This window comes from Haliaeetus albicilla, chromosome 22 (assembly GCF_947461875.1).
Source record: "Haliaeetus albicilla chromosome 22, bHalAlb1.1, whole genome shotgun sequence".
NCBI classification, from domain to species: Eukaryota; Metazoa; Chordata; class Aves; order Accipitriformes; family Accipitridae; genus Haliaeetus; species Haliaeetus albicilla.
Window position 1 is genome coordinate 21,915,747 of NC_091504.1, and position 20,439 is coordinate 21,936,185.

General features: G+C 55.4%; 1 protein-coding gene across 2 annotated transcripts; it reads right to left on the reverse strand.

The window, feature by feature from the left end:
- Positions 1 to 488: 488 nt before the first annotated feature.
- On the reverse strand, positions 489 to 19,149 carry MMD2 (monocyte to macrophage differentiation associated 2). 2 transcript variants are annotated; one of them, XM_069810312.1, is made up of 7 exons: positions 18,372 to 19,149; positions 6,048 to 6,129; positions 5,206 to 5,366; positions 5,027 to 5,101; positions 4,628 to 4,729; positions 3,953 to 4,105; positions 489 to 3,568 (listed from the first exon to the last, which is right to left on the reverse strand). In XM_069810312.1, the coding sequence occupies exons 1-7, from the start codon at positions 18,416 to 18,418 to the stop codon at positions 3,028 to 3,030; spliced, it is 1,161 nt and encodes a 386-aa protein (XP_069666413.1). In that variant the 5' UTR covers positions 18,419 to 19,149; the 3' UTR covers positions 489 to 3,027. The 2 variants fall into 2 exon arrangements, with proteins under 2 accessions (XP_069666413.1, XP_069666414.1); XM_069810313.1 differs by having other exon boundaries at positions 3,155 to 3,568; positions 3,953 to 4,022; positions 18,372 to 19,137.
- Between the last annotated feature and the right edge of the window lie 1,290 nt (positions 19,150 to 20,439).

Here is a 20,439-nt window from a genome sequence, read left to right on the forward strand (position 1 = left end):
CGGGGCTCGACATCACGTCAACCGCAGACTCGGCCACCACAGGAGGGGAAATGACAGGGCCAGAGCGGGCGTGCAGAGTGGTTACGCTGAAACCACTTTGGTGAGATGCTGGCAAGCCCTTCAGCCAACACCGTCGAGCACAGGGCCGCTGTCAGCAAACTCATTAATTTATTTTATTTTAAGGAAACTCTGCAGCTTGGAGTTCAACCCATCGCCAAGCTTCCAAATTTCCCCGTACAGCTGGTGTGAAGGGCAAAGCCACGCTGGCCCCCCCCGGCAAGTCGAGCCAGCAGATGGCCACGCCATCCATGCACCGAGGTGAGCTGGTGCTCAGCGCTCCATTGCCATGAGCGGGGCCTCGCTGCAGCTGGTTGAGTGGCTCCTCTCCTCACTGGGAGGCGATGCCATGCAGGGCAAGTCAGATAGAAAATGGGTTTATTTCCAGATGCTGCAGGGAAACTAATTTTGATTCAACAAGCAGGCAATAGTGAGGTATCTTGAGTTTTTATTTCAATCCTACTCCACAGGAAACAATATTCACTAGCGTTATCTTCCTTATATTTTATTTGACCCAATACTGCGTTAAATATAAAATACTGATTGAACAAGAATGGATGGTGAAAAACATGAGATGCTAAAAAGATCCCTCGAAGCCTCCTCCACAGGATATTACGAGTCATTTAAAATTAGTATAAAATAGGAGGACAATCCGATAACCTGCTCTGTGCCCCCACCCTGCTTTGCAAGGGAAGGATTTACGAAGCAATGTCCCTGATGAAGCCTAGCCACCCATTCCCACCCAGGCATCTGCCCTGGGTTTTCAGCAGGAGGCTGAGATGAAGTAGCCTCGGAAAAGTCCTTCTGGCACGTCCCTGGGCCTTGGGAGCCCCCGGGACAGATTTAGGGCCAAAAGCCCCCAATGGCAAAACAGCTTCCGAGATAAATCCCACGGGATGACACCCGCAGACAAAACAGAATGGTGGCCCCTGGGCATCCTCAGCCCCTGCCAAGGGATGTCTGCCCGGCATCTGGGGCTGCTGTGTGCACGGTTTGTCCCCAGGGTGGTTCCCCCGTGGGATTTAGTGACGGAGCAGGAAGAGACCTGGGCACCCTGAGCCGCAGTTGTCACCGTGCCCCAGGGTGGCTCTGGGAATCCGGGCCCCCAGACTCAGTGAAAATTGAAGCACATGTTTGTAAAGCACTAATTGTCCTCCAAGTGCTTCACGGGGTCCTCACATGAGCCCTGTGAGGTAGGTTGGTGTCTTCACCCCCATTTTACAGATGGGGAAACTGAGGCACAGAGAAGATGACTTGCCAGACAGTAAAAATGGCAGCTCCCACTCTGGGCCCCCATATCGCACTATTCCAACCCCAGACATGCTCCACCAACTGCTGATTACTCACAGCTCGTCCTTCTCCACCCTTCCATCTGCCGTAGGTGACAGAGCAAGAGCTGTGTCCTGGGGGCCTGGGAGAGGCAGCAGCAGAGACCGCGCTCACATCGAGTCATTCACCCCCTGTCCCTAAGACCACCCATCACCCTGAAAGGCATCCCAGCCCAAAGGCTGCTTTGGGGTGCCCCGGGCAGAGACCCTCCCTAGCAGCCTCATGCCAGGCTGGGGTGCTGGGCACAGCACCCAGAGTCCCTTATAGGAACCTTCTGCCTATGGAAGTGAAAACCCACCAGATTTTTTTTGCTGACCTGGTGACCACAGCCACCACGTCAGGAGGGGATGAGTATCCAGATGCTTTCTCTTTGGTAATCTGCTGCAAGATGGCACGGCCCTGGAGAGCCAGTCCTGGAGTGGCACAGGCTGGGGGGATCCTAAGTTCTGCGGGTGGTGGGGCAGAGCTGGGAGCTCGGCTCCTCGGCATGCTGCCGGAGAAACAGGAGATGTGGGACAGTGGCCATAAATCTCCTTCGCTTGCCACATCGTGCCAAGGCTGCCGCAGTTGCGATTAATCCGGAGGCCAAAAAGATGTGATGGGAAATCGATGCCTTCGGGGGCTCCTGGGGAAGGTGCAGGCAGGACTGAGAGCAGCGCTGCTCTGTCCGTCCGCTCCCAGCACAGACCCCAGTAGACACCAGAGCCCGGCACGGACCAGAGCCCAGCATGTCCCAGACCCTCCTGGCTCCACCACCTCTGCCGGTGTGTTTGGGGAGTAGGACCGGGTATGGCTTTCCCATTCCAGCACCGTTGGGGATGCTCCTGAAGGCTGTATGGGTGCTCCATATCTCATTATCCTGCCTTGGAGAGCAGTGTGGAGCTGTGGTTAGGCATTTAAAAACCAAGCGTCACTAGGATGTCCCCATCACAGCTCACCTCCAAGCACCCCATGGATGTGTCCCTTCCCTGCAGCATTCCTGGGAATGTCGGAAATCCTCCCAAAAGTGGAATTAAATCTGATTATGAGCAATAGGCTCATCATCAAGACGGGAACAGAGAAGGCAGGCAGCCCCGTGATCCCAATCCAAGGAGGTTCGCTTCCCTCTCTTGAGGAGAAAGAAAAATCCCCTGATGCAGATGCGCTGACCCCCAGCCAGGTGGATGCCGGGAGCCGGATCCCCCTCTGCTCCCCACCGAAGGCACGCGCGTGGCAGAGCCCGGGAGCAGGGCCGTGCTTCAGGGCTGCCACCGGCACTGAGACAGGAGAGGAAAACAAAGCACCCCAGGGAGAGAATGACCATGGGGGATCCCAGGGCCCATCTGGGGGGATGTACCAAGTTGTGCACTTAATACTGGCTTAGAGAAAAGGTTTTGCAGTGCTCAGGGACTCTGGAAGAGATTCAAATTTCAGTCTCATGTAAGGCTTTGTTGACTCCGGACCTTCCCGTCAAGAACTTGGGAGGGGGCGGTTAATGCTGAAATGACTTAGGACCATTTAGGAGCTGAGCCCCGATGGTGCAGGGGTGCTGACATGCCCCCCTCCCAGGGGAAAGAGGCTGGGTCTCTCCCTCCATTCCAACCCCTCCAGCCCCCTGGGTGGCCCGTGCTAAGGGTTCCAGTAGCCAAACCCAGGGTGTCACTAGCCAGGGGCACGTAGGGCCAGGGCCTCTGCTCCCACGGGATGCTCAGGGTCAGGCAGGTGAGGGAGGGGTTGCTCCCCTATCACCCGCAGCCTGGCGGTCGGCCACCATGTTACAAAACCTTTGTCTAAAAAAAATAAACAGTTCCGGAGGTTAAAAAAGAAAAATCTGTTTAAAATCAACCTCCAGGCTCTCCTGTCCCTGCAGGAAGGGCACCAGCAGCTGCTGCCCATGGGGCGAGCGGGTGATTTGGGGCGAGCCCACGGTGCAGGCTGTCCCCCCGCTCCCCTCCATGCCCCCACGTGCCAGTTGGTGCAAACGATGTCTTTAAGGTGTCTACCGGGACGTTTTAGTCTCCAGCGCGCCAGGCCGGTAGAGGTACCTCCAAATGGCATAGTAGTGGATGCCAGCTCCGATGGCCACGAAGAGGTGCCAGATGGCATGGGCGAAGGGGATGCGGCCGTCGCTTTTGAAGAAGACCATGCCCAGGCAGTAGGAGAGTCCACCGGCCACCAGCTCCGGGAGGCCATCCCTGTTGGGCTGGGAGCAAGAAGGGAGGCAGGGCTCAGTGACGGCCACCACTCCATCAAGACCAAAAGCGTGACCCCAGCTGCAGGGTGCAGGCAGGACCCTCACTCTGACTTCTGCTACACCCTCCCCTCCAGCAAGGCAGCGGGGACCCAGTAGCCCTGCTTTGCTGGGAGGATTTCAAAGCAACGGAGCCCGGGCAGGAGGTCCGCTGGAGATGCACGTGGTATCTGCTGGGCACTCAAAGCACTTGTAAAACCGCGACAGGCCACATCGCATTTGGGGATGGCTTTATCCATCACGCAGCCTGGACCATGCCAACCCACCGGAGACAAACCAGCCCCGCTGAGATTTGTCCCTCGCGCTGAGCCCGCGTACTTCCCAGCAGTGGCTTACCATGGAAAGGATGACCAAGGCAGGGAAGAAGCCCATGATAACGTAGCACACCAGCTCCACCAGCTTGTACCTGCGACCGACAGAGAAGCTGCTTGGAGGTAGGTGCAGAGGGAGCGTCGAGTGAGTTTGACGCTCGTAATGTCCACTGCCGTGCTACGGGAAAAGGGGTGGAGGTGCCATCACGGCAGGTCCCATGTCCTCACGTGTGAGCCACACCACCGCAGAGGGGCTGGCACCCTGCTCCGAGGGTGATGGACCCCCACCCTGGCTTGGGAGCTGCCAGCTCAGGGCCAGGAGCTTGGGACTTCGGGGAGACATCGGGGGCCTTTTGCTTTCTATTTGGTGCCACCATGTGGGAGAAGCAACTCATGGCAGCACATCCCAGCTCCCACATCCCTGCTCCCACATCCCTGCTCCCACATCCCCTGCTCCCACATCCCTGCCACCAAAGCTCCTAAAACCAAGGTGCAGATGGGGAAGGACGTGGTCCAAGGAAACTCTCCACTGCCAGTTGACCAGGAGGCTGCCCAGGGACCCTGTACCTATCTGTCTGTCTGTCTGTCTGTGTCTATCTCCATCCTTCTTGCTCTCCCCTGCAGTTTGACTACTGTCGGGGCATTAAGAGGGGCTGGCAGAGCTGAGGTGGGCTCTGCGATACCAGGTAAAGGCACTCACCGCTCATGGAAGAAGAAAACGTAGACGGTCCCGATAGATGCCATGATCCAGATGATCCAGCGCATGTGGGAGGCCCAGGGACCCAATTCCCTCAGGTTCAGCCTGCAAGACCCAGGTCTGCAATGAGGTGGGTCTAGGGCAGCACCCCGGTCCGGGCAGTGAGGTGCCAGGGAAATGCCACCCTCACCCCCATGGCTGTCCCACCAAAGGGTGTCCCCAACTTGTAACTTCAACTTAGAGGGGTTGAAATCTATAGGATAGGAAGGTTTTGTGGAAAGGGGTAGGGTACAGCCTCAAGCAGAGCCAAAGCCAGAGAATGAAATCCAATTTGTTGGAGCCAGGCTGATTTTCTCCCCTCCAGTGGAGCCAAGCGATGGTCCCCACCCGCCAGCAACTCACCAGGGAGCATATGATGCCGCGATGAAGAAGTAGATCACCATCCTGTCGAACATGTGCAAGCAGTGCTCCATGGTCCTGCAGGACAGATAGACAGACAGACAGATGGGTCACAGCCTGCAGCACTGGGGGCCTCCGGACCCTCTCCCCCTTCCCGAGCCCCAGGCAATCACGGCTGGTACCTGAGATGCCTCTTCTTCCAGGAGATGGTGTGAAAGATGGTGGAGACGATGAAGAGGCTGGACAAGCCAAAGCCATAGATCCAGGCTGAGATGGTTTCCCACTGGTCGTCAGAGAGGATGTAGAGGATGGAGCTGCCGAGGATGCTGGGCAGAATCCAGAACTGGAAGGGAGAAGCAAGCCTGTTGTCGACTCTGTGTTTCCATTGAGCAGCTACAATACAGTCTCTGCTTTTCCTTTTAGGTGTTTCTTTTGCTTCTGGTGAAAGCTACCACCCATAAGGGGCAGGCTGGCCACCCGCAAGAGCCAGGCAGGGTCTCTCCCTGTGTGGTGCAGCTCCAAAATAGCTTCTCCAGGTGGAGGTAGGGATGAGGAGGAAGGCACAAGGAGGATGGCTACCTCTGATCATCTCCCAGGGCTCAGAGTGGGAGCTGCCAGCTCCCGAGGGAAACCCTGATGTGGGGAGCGCTTGCTCCCGCTGCCGCGTAGGCAGCCCCATGGGGTCCCTGTCACCGTTCCCGCTGTGAAAAACACTCCATTTTCAGGGAGCTTTGCAAAATACTCCTGCTTCACTGAGCCCACAGCCAGCTTCCCTGGGGACACAGGGCCGTGGTGAGGGAGAGCAAGGGAGATGCACACCAGCTTCCCAGGGCAGAAAGAGGGAGAGTATCCCTGCTCCCTGGGAGCGTCTGGAGCATATCTGCCTCATCACAGCCCCGAGACCCTCAGGAACTGCTCCAGAGCTTAACACAGACATTTTTAGGTATTCCTTGAGGTTCCTCAGGGGATCCCTGGACAGCTGAGCACTGTCCTCCCTCACCCTGGGACAGGGAGAGGAACTCACCGCATGGGTGGCACAGTTTGCCGCGTGCTCGTACTCCGTCGGCTGGTACCTGCAGTTGGACGGGACGCGGTGATTCATGAACCTGCGGTGAGAAGCAGGGAGAGAAACACGCTCAGGGGACATGGTATGGGGGAAAGCCCTTTTGGAAGGGTCTGCACAGGGACACCCACCAGCCCCCCAACCTGGAGCCCCACCTCGGCTCAGCTTTGCTCCAGCTGCCTTGCAGAAGTGACCCTGGCACTGGGCATGGCTTGTCCATCTGGCTGGCCCCAAACGCCAGGACCCCAGGTCTTGCTCAGCTACAGCTCAGGCTGAAGCATTTCCCAGTAGCTGCTGTTGCTTGGAGAGCTGAAGGCAGGAGCCAGCTCTGCCTGCTGCTGCAGGCAGGAGAGGGCAGACAACGGCAGTGGTGGGCAGAGCCCCAGCAGTGGAAAAGGCACACGGGGTAGTGGGGGGATATGCTGCAGGTCCTCGACCCCTCCAGCGGTGAAATCCTCATGTCACAGCAGCGTGTCCAGCTCCAATGAGGGTATCCCCGTGATTCCTTTGGTTTCTGGGTACCACCTGCATCTACCTCCAAGCCAGGGGGGGCTGCACGTCCCAGCACAGATTGCTGCAGGGGGAAACCCCGCTGCGCTCCCGTGGAAACCTGTATCTTTATTTCTGTTTCTTTTAGTCTGAGGTATCAGATTGCTCTTGGCGGTCAGAGGAACATATCGATTTCCCCTGTCGGATCAACACACGGCGATAAAAAATAGTGTTGGGTTTGGCTAGTTCATTGCTAAGTACATAACACTGTACTGAGAAGCAAATTAAATATGCAGCCATGATAACAGGTCAGAGCAAAGTGCTGCATTTCTCAGTGTCCTCTTCTGGCAGGGGCCAGCAGTGGAGGCTTAGCAAAAGGGCATAAGAAATGGGCAAATAGAGAGGGATCCTTCCCTGGCTGCTCCTGGTAATCAGGGTTTTAAAGACTTTTCCAGGATGGCCGAGCTACACTGGCACCGGTGGGGCTGCCCTGCAGGACCTGGGCTAATTGCTTTCTGACCCCGTTTGCTCTCGGCTCCGGCACCATCTGCGGCACGTTTCACAGCTGAGCTGCGCCTGGTGAGGGGGCAAGGGGGCTGGCAGGACCTTGCCGCTGGGCACAGGATGACCCCTTGGTCCAGGGCACTGGGAAAGGCAGGAGAAATCCCCTCTCCCCGTCCCCGAGCCACCCACGCCCGTGCAGACTCCTTTGCCAGCTCCTGCCTGCTCAGTCCCACTGTCCATTAAAACTGAGCCAGGATGGATTAAATAGCTCAAATGACGAGGGTTTGAGTGCTGGGGGAGCGTGCAGTCATCATCACCAAAAAATGTCTTGAATTAAGAGGGGGAAATGGAGGGGCTAAGCTCCCACTGCTCTGCAAATCAAGGATCCTCACTGGGTAAATCAGGGTTTAACACGGCTACCGTGGCCGGGAAGCAGCTGAGCATCCCTGGGGACATGGTGGTGCCCAGCGTGCTGTCACCTCCATCCCAGGGGACACCAGGGATGCCGTCCCCATCCCGCTGCTCCAGCCACGAGGGCTGGCCAGGCTCCCCATGCTGGAGCCATGTCCCCCTGGCAGGAGGATATTACTGTCCCCAGTGTTGCCAGGAGACTGTCCCCAGCTCCCCTTCACTTTCTGCCTTGCTTTCTTTTCCCTTTTAATAATAAGAAGGCGGGGTGGGGAGGAGGCGAGACATCCCATGTGACGTCGCGGTTGCTGAGGAAACACGTTTGAGGCCTTTTCCTTGAATTTATTTATTTTAACAAAGCCCCACACCGTCTCCCCTCCATTCTGGTGGTTGCTGTTCAGAGCAGTAATGGGGAGCAACGGTGGGACCGGTTCCCACAGCCCCCTCCTCCAGGGCCAAGGGGTGCCTGGACCCTTTGGGAAGGGATCCCTGGGGTGAAAATATCCTCCCTAGCTCTGGTACAGGGATGGAGAGGCCGGGAAGGGCCATCCCCACAGGATGAGGTCCAACAGTGTGCGTGTCCCTGGAGCCCAAAGCCATGCTGGTGCAGCACACTGCAAACGCCTGCTTTTCCCCAAGGGAGAAATAGCCTTGAGGAGGAACTTTTTTTCTGACGTGGGGAGAGATTGCTCTTGTTTTCCTGCCCTGCTTTCTAATAAGCATCATCCTGTGAAGGATAGGAAACAGAGCATTGCAAGTGTGGGACCTGGCTGCAAAGTGCTGGGCCAGCCTGGGTACAGCGTGGTCCTCCTGGAGCAGCCAGCATTGCATTTTGGGGTTAGTTGGGCATATTTTTGTGGTACTCCTTGCTCAGGAGCAGAGCTGTGCAAGCAAGCACAGTAGCAGCCGGTGTTTGCATGTCTCCTGGCAGGGCAGGATGAATCCCATCCCAGGATGCCAAGCACCCACCCAATTCATGTCATCCCTGTGCACACCGGCATGGGTACAGAGCAGGGCACGGAGAGCCCTGCACCATTCCCAGCCTGCAGAAAGTTGCCTTACTGGTGTGCAAAACCAGCCTCAAAGCTGAGCTCCAGCCCAGACAGATGGACAGACACTCTTGGAGAGGGCATCTGCAACTCTCATTAGAGCTGCTGAAAGTGCAGAACAGCCAAGAGCCCCAGCTCTTTGTGACTGGGGTTGGGAGACAGGGAATTGCTAGCAGCCAGGCAGAGCTCTTGGATTTTTCAATGCAAGAAAATAAGGAGAAGAGAAGAAACACGTCTCCAAACTTAGATCTGATCCCTGCAGCAAGAGTCCTGCCCAGCTGGCTGAATCCACAGTCATCGCCAGCTCCGTGTCATTGTGCCCGTAGACTTGGGGACACCCTGGCAGTATCCCCAGTGTGGGAGGAGACGAGACCGACTTGTCCCCAGTAGCTCCCAGCCTATGCTGCCACGTGCTTGGGGACCCAGCAAAGCCACAACAATGTGACTTGCTCAGCATGGCAGGTCCGGGAAGCTGCAGACAGGTGATTATACACCAGCTGAGTGCTTCATTGCATTTTAGCAGGTGCTTTAGGATTGCAAAATCCAAAAGACACAGAGAAGTTTAAAACCTCCTGCATGGTAGGAACACAAACATGTTCATTTGCAGGGGTAGTGAGTGGGAAGCAGAGACCCAAGGGTCACCCGGGCACCTTTTTCCCCCGGTACTGTTTCTGGCAGACACTATACAGACCAGCTATATAAAGATGGGGGGGCCTGGTGGGGGTCCGAGCAGGGTTTATTCACTGCAGACACAGGTTTTTTTGCCTGCCCTGCTTGTGCCTACTTCCCCCTGGCCCCTTTCCCAGGGAGGGAGACTGAAAAGGGCCAGTACAGCAGGCTCCGGCCAGTGAAACAAAGAGCCCCTTGTCCCAGGCAGCCGGGGCAAAGTGCAGAGCCGGCTTCCCAGGCTTGTTTCTTTCTCCTTCTCTTTCTTCTACCCTGTTTTTTTGTGGCTTTGGGGGGGTGGCGGTGAGTTTTTTAAAGACTTTTATCCAAGAACAAAGTTCTGAGCTCAAAAATCATGCAGATTTTCTTTGCTCTTGCTTTGCTGGGGTGGGGGAGAAGAAGGTAAAAAGAGGATTAAATTAAGTTATTCCTTGGGAGGACTTATCTGTGAGCATTTGGGCATCTGACCTCTCCTGGGGGCACCAAGACAACCCGCATCAGCCACTCCATGGGCACCTCAGACTCATGCGGGCAGAGCCGTGGGACACTTTGCAGGAAAGCTGTCCCCTACAAACACGGGGGGCACAGCCCTAACAGAGACCCAGACCAGGCTGCGATTTGGGAGAGGGGGCATTTAGTCCTGCCTTTGACACTGACTCTCTGGCTGGCCTCTGCCACATCACTTAATTTCCTTCTCACCCCCCTTTCCCCCTCTCCAAATGAGGATAATAATTTTGACATGCTTTAGGTGAGCTGGTGGAAGGATAATGTGAGGAGGGTGTAAAATCACAACTCAGATGCTGATGGGGAGGTGTAAGCTGGGGGTTGCCTCTACTCCCATTGAGCAGCTCATCCCTGCTCTTGGAAGCAGCCAGTCCAACACCTGACACCCCTAAGCCTGCTATAAATCAGGCTATTTACAAGACACGTGGCTGTGTATCTATGCATTGAGGAGCTGGGCTCCCCCTGCACATTGCTGAAGCCGTAGCCATGGCCGTGACACTGGAAAAGCCAAGACATCCCCTTCACAACCCATGAAGCACTAAATGCCAGAGCCATGTCTTACACCGTGGGCTGAGTGCTGCAGGGATAAAGGAGCAGCCGGCATGTCCAAGGTTGCTCCCAGGTATGTGAATCTCCCCAAACCAGCTAATGTCTACAGGTTTCACCTGCAAATGGCTTATAAAAGGGCTGGGCTTGCTCAGGATTTGGTCTAATGTCTTTGAGGGTGGGGTGTTGGTTTGCTGTCAATCTGTCCTCCTGCTCAGGGAGCTGGGCTATTCCCAGGCTGTGTTCCCTGCTGGGCAGTTTTGGGGGATTTGACTGCAAAGGGAGGGGATTTCTCCTTCACCTTGTGACCGGGTGTTGCAACTGCTTTTAGAGTAACAGAGGATTGTATCCTGATGGTGGTATCTTGTCAGAGAGGAAGGATGGAGAAAGCATTTGCTGGATGCTGACCAGAAGTGGTGGTAAATCCTGCTGGGGCCCCTTGGGTTGTCCCTTGGTAAAGCAAGTGTTGTGGTGCCTGAAGTGACAGTGATGGAGCAGATGTGTCCCTGTAGGGCAGACTGGCCCCAGATCCCTCTTCAGTGCATGGTCTGGATTTGCCCTAATGAGCCCGGAGGCTGCACAACCAGTCCAGATGCCGGGGCTTGGTCCTCAGGCTTGTGTTCACATGTGAGCTGCAGCAGCATTCCTGTAAGCTGGGGCTTGGCGTGTGCTCTGCTTCTGACCTGTAATCTGGTAACATTCCAGCTGCAGTCCCTGGTAAGAGGCTTCATCCCCTTGAGCTCCTCTGTGGTTCGTAATTAGCTCAGTCCTGGAGAGCTGTGTGTGTTAGTGCAGCGTACAGCCCTGAGTGCTGCTCACACACAGGGCATGGTCCCGGGATGCAGGAGATGGAGCAGGACAGCAGGGATGTGCTCAGGGCCCCCTCTCAATTCCAGGACATCAATTCTGCAACTCGGTGATGTGGGAAAGGCTCAGCAGCCCTCCCTTCTCGCCTGTGGTTGCAGCTCTTAGTGCAGAGCCCCCAGACTCTCCAGTACCCCAAAGCTGCTTTATCCAGCCCAGGAGCACTTGAGAAATCTTGCTTTTCCTTCCTACCCGTTGACACGGGAGTGTTTGCCGCTGGGAAGCAGAAATGCAAAGGCTCAGGCTGATGCTGCCCAGCGTTGCCATCTGCAGAGCCACCCACATGGGCATGTGCACGGCTGTGTGGCACCCCCGTTAAGAGCTCAAACCTCTATTTCCATGCCTACTCCTCAGTGCTTGCATGCTCCTACGCGAACATATGGCACTCCTGATTTGGAAAGCCGAGCTGTGCGTGCTGTGAGCTTGCAGGTCGGCTCCCTGGGCCAGGGGAGAAGGGGCAGCCGGGACAAGCCTGCTCCGTGGGCTACTCCTTTGACTCCAGCCCATCCCATGGGAGAAGGGGCAGGAAGGCTGACGGAGCAAGGCAGCGCAACATTCTCTTTTGTACTGCTTCCTGGCATCGTGCAAAGAGCTGGCAGCTTGGGTAGGGAGCAGAAAATGAATGACTTTTCATCCAGACAAGCATTTCTCAACCTTTCTTATGGGTAAATCAGTGGATGACCAGATTTCTGGAGTAACCTGCCCAGATGCCCCTGGTGCAAGCCTTGCTTCCACAAAGCAAGTCAAAACAGGCTGCAGATTGAATTGTCATTCATCACCTCTGATTACCCTCATCCCAATTTTGCATGTTCCCAGCACTCTGACGCGTGGTAACATCCTGGGCTGGCTGTAGACCATCCCCTGGCACTATATAGCCTGCATGCCATGAGAAACGCTGAACAAGTCTGCTTGCTGACTTAGGGATGCTCCCAGGGACCATGTGCTCAGCCATGTCAGTGCTGTACCTGGCTCCGAACCACAGGCACAGATATTCCCTGCGAAGGGACAGGGAAGACATGCACACACACCCCGAGCACCTCCTGCTGCCACGGCAGTGGGAACATGAGGGGCTGAGGCTGGCAGGAGGGAATATGCTGCTGTTTCCCTGAACGCACCAGGAATCACACCAAGGGTATATCTGATCCCTATTCCTTGCTCCTCACCCTAGCAGAGACAAGCACGGGAGGTTCCAAGCCAGACAGGATGCAGGCATAGACCATTTCTGCACCCATAAGAGCCCATAATTTCCTAGCAGGGCTTGGTTGGTGGGTGAAAACTCAGCAGGTAATTCCCAGCAGGGCCATAACTATCCATATTCCCATCCTCTGTGCAGGGATATTTATTTTTCTCTCCAGCAGGCTTTCTGCTCTTTATGTAAATGGTACCTCTAACTCTTCCAAGGCAATTCATGACCCTGCAACTACAGCAGAGTTGTTTGTTTATTCACAACAGATGGGATTGGTGAGTGTTTCCCAAATTACTTTCTGAGCTGGGACTTCTTGTCTCATTTGATACTCGTGAGACCTCCAACAACAGCTGATTAGTCACAAAATGACTCTGATGTCCCAGGTGTTTCGTGAATGTTAGGAGGACTGTTTCCAGAACTGAAAATTCTCTATTATTCACTTTTAGCTTGTTTGGAAAGTCATTGTGCGTGTTCCTTGCTGCCTTGCCTGCATTGGCCTGAGCACAGAAGTGAGTGGGACAAATCCTGAGCTGGCTCTGCCTGCTTAAATTCTGCAACAGCCCAAGGTGGGCAGGAGTGAGTGTGACCACTGGCCTCTCTGCCTGCTGGCAAATGATTTGGGCAGTTTGGGGGCTGGCAGTTTGGAGACTCTGACCCTGGCTGCTGCTGTGACTGTGCAATTACATGGGCAGGTTGTGGTTTCTGAGGTCCATAGGGTCTCCCCATAGCATCCCCCAAGAGACAGAGCCTGGCTCTCATTGAGGATTCCTGGGTGCTACTCAAGTACAAATGATATCTGTAAATTATTCAGCAAATGCCTCTGGACAACGAAGGCACAGAAGGAGAATCATGCATTTCACCAGCCAGGCAAGCAGATACTAGGATTTCTATTGGTGTTATTTGCAACAGAGGGCAGGGCTGTGTCTAATGCTATGGTACCAGCCAGTGCTGCTCAGCACAGCACAGCAGAGGAGGTAATTCCTTGCCCTTGACCTGCTGATCTGTCCCTGCATAAAATCCTTTCCTTGGCAGCAGCAAGCCTGGACTATAAGCTTGAACAGTAGCACAGACTTGGATCCAACCTCTCCCAAAGGTCAGCACTGCTCAGCTCAACTAATTGGCATCTGAAGCAAACATCAGCAATATGATGCTTGTGGTTTCATGTTATCATGAGAAATTGTAGTGTATCACATCGAGCCTGTTGGACTCTGGATTTTTCACTGCATGAAAATGTTGAGGTTCAATTACACCTGGAGAACCCCCAAAGGGAGACCTGAGCTCTGTGTCTTTGGTTGTGTCTCCTCCGCCTTGCTCAGCCCCTGCTCTGAGCATCTATCCCCTTGCAGCATCTCTCCGGGTACTCAACCGATTTCCTTTTGCAGCTGCAGCCAAGCACCCCTTAAGAGCAATGAATTGGAATAACAGTTGTGCTCTTTTTCCCTTCCTTTCCGCAGGACTTGTAGTTGGTTTGCATTGCTTTGTCTCACTGTGGAGCTGGGGGTGTGGGAAGGGAGGAGGAGAGGAAGGCGAGCCTGGGAGCAGTCTTGGCAGAGTCCTGTTTCTCACATTCGCTGACCTGCTGCGCTGGGCAGTGGCTTGAATTTCCCATGCATCTTTTTGGCCGCTACCTCGTGAAGCTGGCCGTAGTGAGCTGTGCCAAAGAATCACATCAAGCTAATATCCAACACCAGCTAAAGAGGGAAAAGACCATCTTGCCTCTGTTTCCCAGGCAGCCAAGAGACCGTCCTTCCCCAAAAGCACAAGGCACGGGGCTCGGTTTGCCTGCTGCTGCACATCTCCAGCGCAGTGATCCCCACCTGAGCCTGGCCTGTTGGGTCCACTGATCCTCCCAAAGGAGGGAATGGGGCAGTTTGAGGGAATATCCTATTGCAAATGATGCTCTGAGTACTTGTTGCCTTCCAAATACCCGGCTCCAACGATAACTGCACCCTGGGCACCTAAACTTACATGAGATGAATCCTACCAGTGCTATCTTAAGAGTACCTGAGTCAACCTGGCCCCACAGAGCAACCAATATGGAATTGGTCAGTGACATCAGGTGATCCTGGTTTCCCTAGGTATTTGGGGGGGCTCCCCATCTCTTGGAGCAGTGCCTTTTGCAGCAAGGGGATCTGCTCAGCTGGGGGCAGCCTGGCAGGTCTTGCTGGGGATGGTGGGATGGAGCTGGTGCTTGCACGGTGAGGAGCCCCTGCCTCTTGGGCAGCGATACCAATGCTGAAAGCATTTCCCTTCTCGCTGCTTCATCCCACACAGACCATGGGGGAAGCAGAGCTCTTGGAAAGCGTCTCGGCATGTGTGGAAGCAGGTGAGGGCTGCTCGCGCTTTCATTGCAAAGCAAACGGAGACCAGATCTTCCCAATGTGGTAGCTCTTTCAGGCTGTCAGAGCGGCACTGTTTTTCTCGTGGCTGGGGTCTGAGCACCCTGATGGTTTTTTCTCCCTCCTATTCCTGCTGGTTCTCCTCTCCCTCTCTTGCCTGGAGATGCTGGAGGAGGAGTTGGCGAATGTCTCCTTGCTCAGTAATTACAGGTGCAGGGAGCAACAAAGGTCTTCCCATCTGCCTTTCCCCAAACTCAGAGAATTTGCTTTTGAGCAAGTGTAGAGTTCAGATCTCCATCCCCTCGTGCCGGTGCGGAGATGACAGTGTCTACATTGTGGACGCGGGGCGGGTGAGGACAAGTCTGGACCACAGACCTACAGAGGCCCCTGCTTTCCCTAACCTCCTGCTTCTGGGCTGAGAAATTAATGTGGATTTTCCTGGCTGTGTTACTCTGTGCAGGGCAAGACAAGCAAATGCAATAAGATTTAAAGCTTTTTACATGAGCAAATCAAATCGTGAACTGCTATCAGTTTATTAGGATGATTCAGTGCCCCGCGTAGCCTGCAGCTCCCAGCAAACCCCTCTCCGCCAGCTGCTTCAGAGCTGCTGAAGCCGGTTAGATACAGCAGCTCCCTGCTTAATTGTGTTTTCCTCTCAATTACAGCTCTGGATGGCTAAAATCCGGGAAGCGTATTGTGACCCTGTGGGGAGATTGGGGATGAGATGCAGTCCCGTGGCAGCTAGGTGAGCAGGAGGCACTGGACTATGTCTGAGTAAAAAGTGGGCCAAAACAGGGTCAAAGCTGGCGGTGAGGTGGAGGGAGGGATCGGTTACTGGCTCAGTGTAACCTGGGCGATGAGTCTAAGTGATGAAGATGCGACTTGCACCGATCTGTCGCTCTGGGGGGGAAACCAGCACCATTTCAGTGAGCTGGGAGGAGGAGAGGAAAGGGTGGAGGGAGAGTCGGGGAATAACTATCCCGTGGATGGATAAAGCAGGAGGAATCGCATCTGCTTGCACACTGTCACCGTGTGCCGCTGCCAGTCTCATGGTTGAATTTGGCCTCTCGGGCAGGAGGTGGATATCACTTGCCACAGAGCAGGCTGTGAGCGAGAGGAAAAGCCTTGCAGCAGCCTTGCTTTTTAATTCCCTTTCCCCACAGTGGCAGACTATGGAAGAGCCCCCTGGACGCCACAGCAGAGCAGAAACCACGGAGAGCCTCATTTATAACCACAACCTGCTCAAACAGCATTGCCATGCATCCCTATTCCCACCATGGTGATGGCCCCCTCCCTTTGCTTTCTTCCCCTCTGCCCCAGCTGTGATGCTCTGTCTCTGAAGCCCAGCCAGGAAAGATCTGGGGACACCCCGGTGCCCCTCCAGCCCCGAGTTTTCTCCTGGCAGTTCACAAAATGCTCCCACATTGATTGCAGCCTTTCATCTCTTTGTTCAAAGCCTGGTGCCTTCGCTGCAGCTTTCACACAACAGGTCTTTCATCACCACGCTGTATTTTATTTATTCCTTTTGGCGGGTGTATCAATGGCCAAGTTCCTCCTTTCTTGGTCCTCACTTGAAATTAGATAAAACGACATTAAAAATGAAGCTGTTCCAGGCTTTTCCACCACAAGGAAAACTTTCTGCTGTTTTTTTTTGTATTTGTGGGTTTTGTTTTTGTTTTTGTTTTTTAACAAGGCCACAATCAAGAATTTCTCATCCTCTAAAAACATGTTGCAAGATGCTTCTGATGCCTTGAAGGGCATATGCTGCTGTAAGCCCTGTGGCTCCTGCTCACCCCAATCCCCATCAGAGAGCCCGGTCCCTGTTACTTGCAGCCCAGGGAAGCTGGAAGAGCATCCCCAGCACAAAGGAACAAACAGCTTTCAGGGTTACTTTTGGGATATGCCACAGCAGAGCATTTCTGCATAGAGGAGAACTGGTGTCCGTGGAGCGCGGGGGGGGGACATGGGGATTAGCCAACTGTTATTTTTAAGCACTAGGCTAAGAGGATCTCTGTGGCGATGTAGGAAGCTCTGGGTTAGCATCACACGCTGGAGACCGCCTTGGTGTGTCTTGGGGTGAAAGCCAAGGAAGCACCCATCTCCTCCTGCTCCCCCTCCAGCCCTGGCACCCGGCGAGAGGTGGAGGATGCCCAGTGGACCTGACCCTTTCCAGCCCCACAGCCCCTGCCCTGTACATCAACTCTATCCCTGCAAGGCATTCTGTAACAAGTTGTCACCAGAAAGGACCATGACAAGGCTTAAGCATGCTGATTTTTGGGTAAATCAAGCAACAGGTTGGCAGATGGGTTCTGCTGGGGGGGGGGGACGGGACTGGGGAGAGGGGGCAGCCCCTGCTCTACTGCTCAGCTCCCAGAGAGCCTCTGCACCACTGCCATGGGGCAAAGGTACGGTTTTCCTCCTGCTCTGGGGGTACAGAGTTTCACTTGGCTCCATCTCCCCCTGGCCCTGACCTCTGCATGCCAGCTGGGGAAAAAAAGTTTTGAATTCTGTTTTCATAAGGAGTTCTGTACCAGATGCGTTGGACAGACCTGCTGCATTCTCTCTCAGGCAAAGGTTAGGAGGCAGCTACAGCATCAAAATGGTCGAGTGCCCACAAGTTTCAGGCAGCTTTTGGAGGTGCAAGCGTGGATTTTCCCAGTGGGACACCTGGAAGGAGAGGAGTTGGTGGCTTGGAGGGGTGGGAGGGAGGTCTCCTGCCCTTACCCAGCCCAGGCAAACATCCCTCAGGGATGCTACTGCCTGGAGCAGGCAAGAAACACCATCACTGCTTCTTTCCAGACAAGTTTTTCTCTGGTATCTGCCTCTAACAAGACCATGGGGAGTCTGGCAGTGGCAGCAGCAGAGCCGAGTGCCCCCAGGAACCAGTGCCAGCCCACGGGACCCTCCGCAGCCATGAAAACGTCCCCACCACAGTCACAGGGAACTGGGAGCAAAGCCTGTCCTCGGTGCAAAACTGAGCACCCCTCTGAGCCCCATCTGGCCGTGCAGCACCCAGCGCTGTGTGATCTGACTCATCCCTGGCCACCCGGCGTGCTGGAGGGCTGCAGGCGGCCGCTGTCCCCGTGTCACCCACTAGCTCCCTCCAAAAGGCCACATCTGATCCCGCAGCAGCGCGTGTGGCCGAGTGCCCTCTGACCCGTGCCCAGCAGTCCTCAGGTTTCCCCCTCCACAGGTGATGCCGTGACGTTTCCTAACACACCTGAGCTTTTAAAACAAGTGCCTGCTGCTGCTGCTGGAAACCCTCCCTGGGTATTTCATGGAGAGGGAGAAGGACCCACCACCGGTGCATCCTGTGGGAGTCCCGTGGAGCCCCCAGGTCCAGGCTGGGGGACTTCACCTGGGTGCAGCGGGACCCTGGGCAACACTGGTCCCTCCACGGAGGGTTTGCAGCCAGCAGTGGGGTCTGTCCCCGTGGGGAGCCGGGCTCCTGGTTTCCCCAGCAGCGAGAGAACAACGGTGAAGTTCAACCCAGCAAAAGGCAGCGAGGGCTCCCAGGGATGCTCTGAATCCCTTAGGGATGCAGAAAAGCTGGTAGCCTTCTCCCAGAAGACCAGCCCGCACCTGCCCTGGACTTTGGGGTACTCAGCAGCTTTCGAAGGTCCCTTCGGGTTCCCTCCCTGCCGGAGCCGAGCCCGGGCAAGGGGCTGGGGATGTCCTGGGGTTCCGCAAGTACCCGGGGGTCGGGGACCCGCCGCACCGACGGCTTTACCTGGCGTAGCGCGTCTTCTGGAAATCCAGGACCCGGGACACGAACATCGCGGCGGTGCCATGGGGGGGTCCCGGGCCGGGGGTGTTCAGTTCCCGGACCGGGGTGGGGGAAAAAGTGCAGCCCCGGGGGAACCGCACCAACTCCGCGGGCTCCGGCGGGGCGAGGAGGAGAAGGGGTGGCCGGTCCAGCCCGGCCCCGGTCCCCTCCTGCCCCCCCCGGCTGCTCGGGAGAGCGACACCGGGAAAACAAAGGCGACCTCCGGGAGGGGGAAGCCAGCCCCGCTGCCGCCCTCAGATGTGCGAAGAGGAGGAGGAGGAGGAGGAGGAGGAGGAAGAAAAAAGGGAGTGGGGGGAGATCCCGTCCAACTCTGCCCGGCCACTGCAACCTGCACGATCTCCCTTAGCCGCCCCGGCAGCTTTAAGCACAGCTAAAAATATTCCCCCCCCCCCTCCCCTCCCCGCTGCCACCCCCAGAGGATCAAATAGCAGCAGATTTGAATTGAAAATGTGATTAAAGCATCGCGGGTGGGGAGGGAGGAAAGGAGGGAGCAGGGAGTGCAGGCAGCCTGCCCGCTCCCCCCGGCCACGCTGCCCACGGCCGGGTCCCCCCGGGGGGGCAGGGAGCAATCCCTGCCTGCGTTCTGCCTGCCCCAGGGCAGGGCTAGCCCACCCCGGCATCCCCAGGGAGCTGCTTTGTTTGGCTTTGCTTTTATTTATTTGTTTGTAATGATTTTTTTTTTTTTTTTTTAATTCTTTTCCAGGGGCCCAGGCAGGGGGTGGGCAGCTCGGGAGAAGGGACAAAGCAGCAAGGGCTGGAGAGCCCAGGATCCTCAACCCATCTCCATCCTAAGCCTTCACCCTTCTACTCTTTACAGCACCCCGGGAGGGTCTCACAGGAGGCGAGCGCCCAACGTACATCTGAGGTTGGGCAGCTCAGAGAGGGGATGTAAAATGTGATGGGGTCTTGTCTGGGGGCAGATGGGCATCATCTGTGCCCACCCTGTGCCAGAGACTGCAGGCACCCTCAAGCCAGCAGCTAAGGGACAAGAAAGGTGACGTAAGGTCAGCAGTAACTGGAGGAGGAGAGTCCTGGTCTCCCCAGCGCAAACTTTCCTTGCTGATGCTGTAATAACGTTGATGGGAGGAAGGTGGAACAGCTGAGGACATCTCAACATGAAGGGTTATGCTTGTATGGCCATTTCCATGGGAAATGAAGCACACACACCTCTTCCAAAAGCCAAAACAGACAAAAATTAAGGGATCCCCTAACTCAAGGCATGAATTAATCCTGACACCCTCCGCAACCCCTTCCAAAAGTAGCTCGTCTCTCCAGGGGATGCAAAAGGGGTGATGCTCCAGATGCATGCTGCCTTGTGGAGTGTCCTCAACGCACAGAAGCAGCACCCCAGTTCCCCACTGCTGGGAGCCAGCAGCAGGGTTAACCTTCCTGCATGTTTCCCATCATGAATGGAAGACACCATTGGACACCAGGCTGGTGATACCGGGATCCAAGAGGTGCAGGGGGAACAAAATAAGCCCCATCTTCGGTAGGACCTTCCCAGAGTATCTGGGACAGCCAAGCCCTGGCTGAGACCGACAGGTCCAAGCTGAGATGCAGAGTGAGATCATCTCCGAAAACCTCTCCCACGCTCTGCCACTTAGCCGGGAAGATTTTTTTCAAGTTCCTTTCCCAGCCTTCTAGATGACGAGGCTTTGGCAAAGGCTATTTCATGATGCCTGTGCCCTGTTCTACCTTTTCTCTGGGCCTGAATAGGGGAGGGAGAGAAAACGGTGATAAATCATGTTTAACAGAATAACCCCCATCCCCAAAGCCCCCAGCCCGCAGCCGGGGTGCTGGCAAGGGACACCTGAAGTGAACCATCAGTCCCGAAATAGATCTGTCTCAGAGGGCAAAAGGCAAATTGAATGAAAAATAAGTTACTATTTTTGAAGCCTGAATCCAGTTGTTATGGCAACCAAAGCCTCACGCATCATGCTGGGGAATGGCTCCAGCCCCAGCGCTGCCTCCAAACCTGGCGGCTGGAGAATCACAGGCAGCCAGGAGCAGC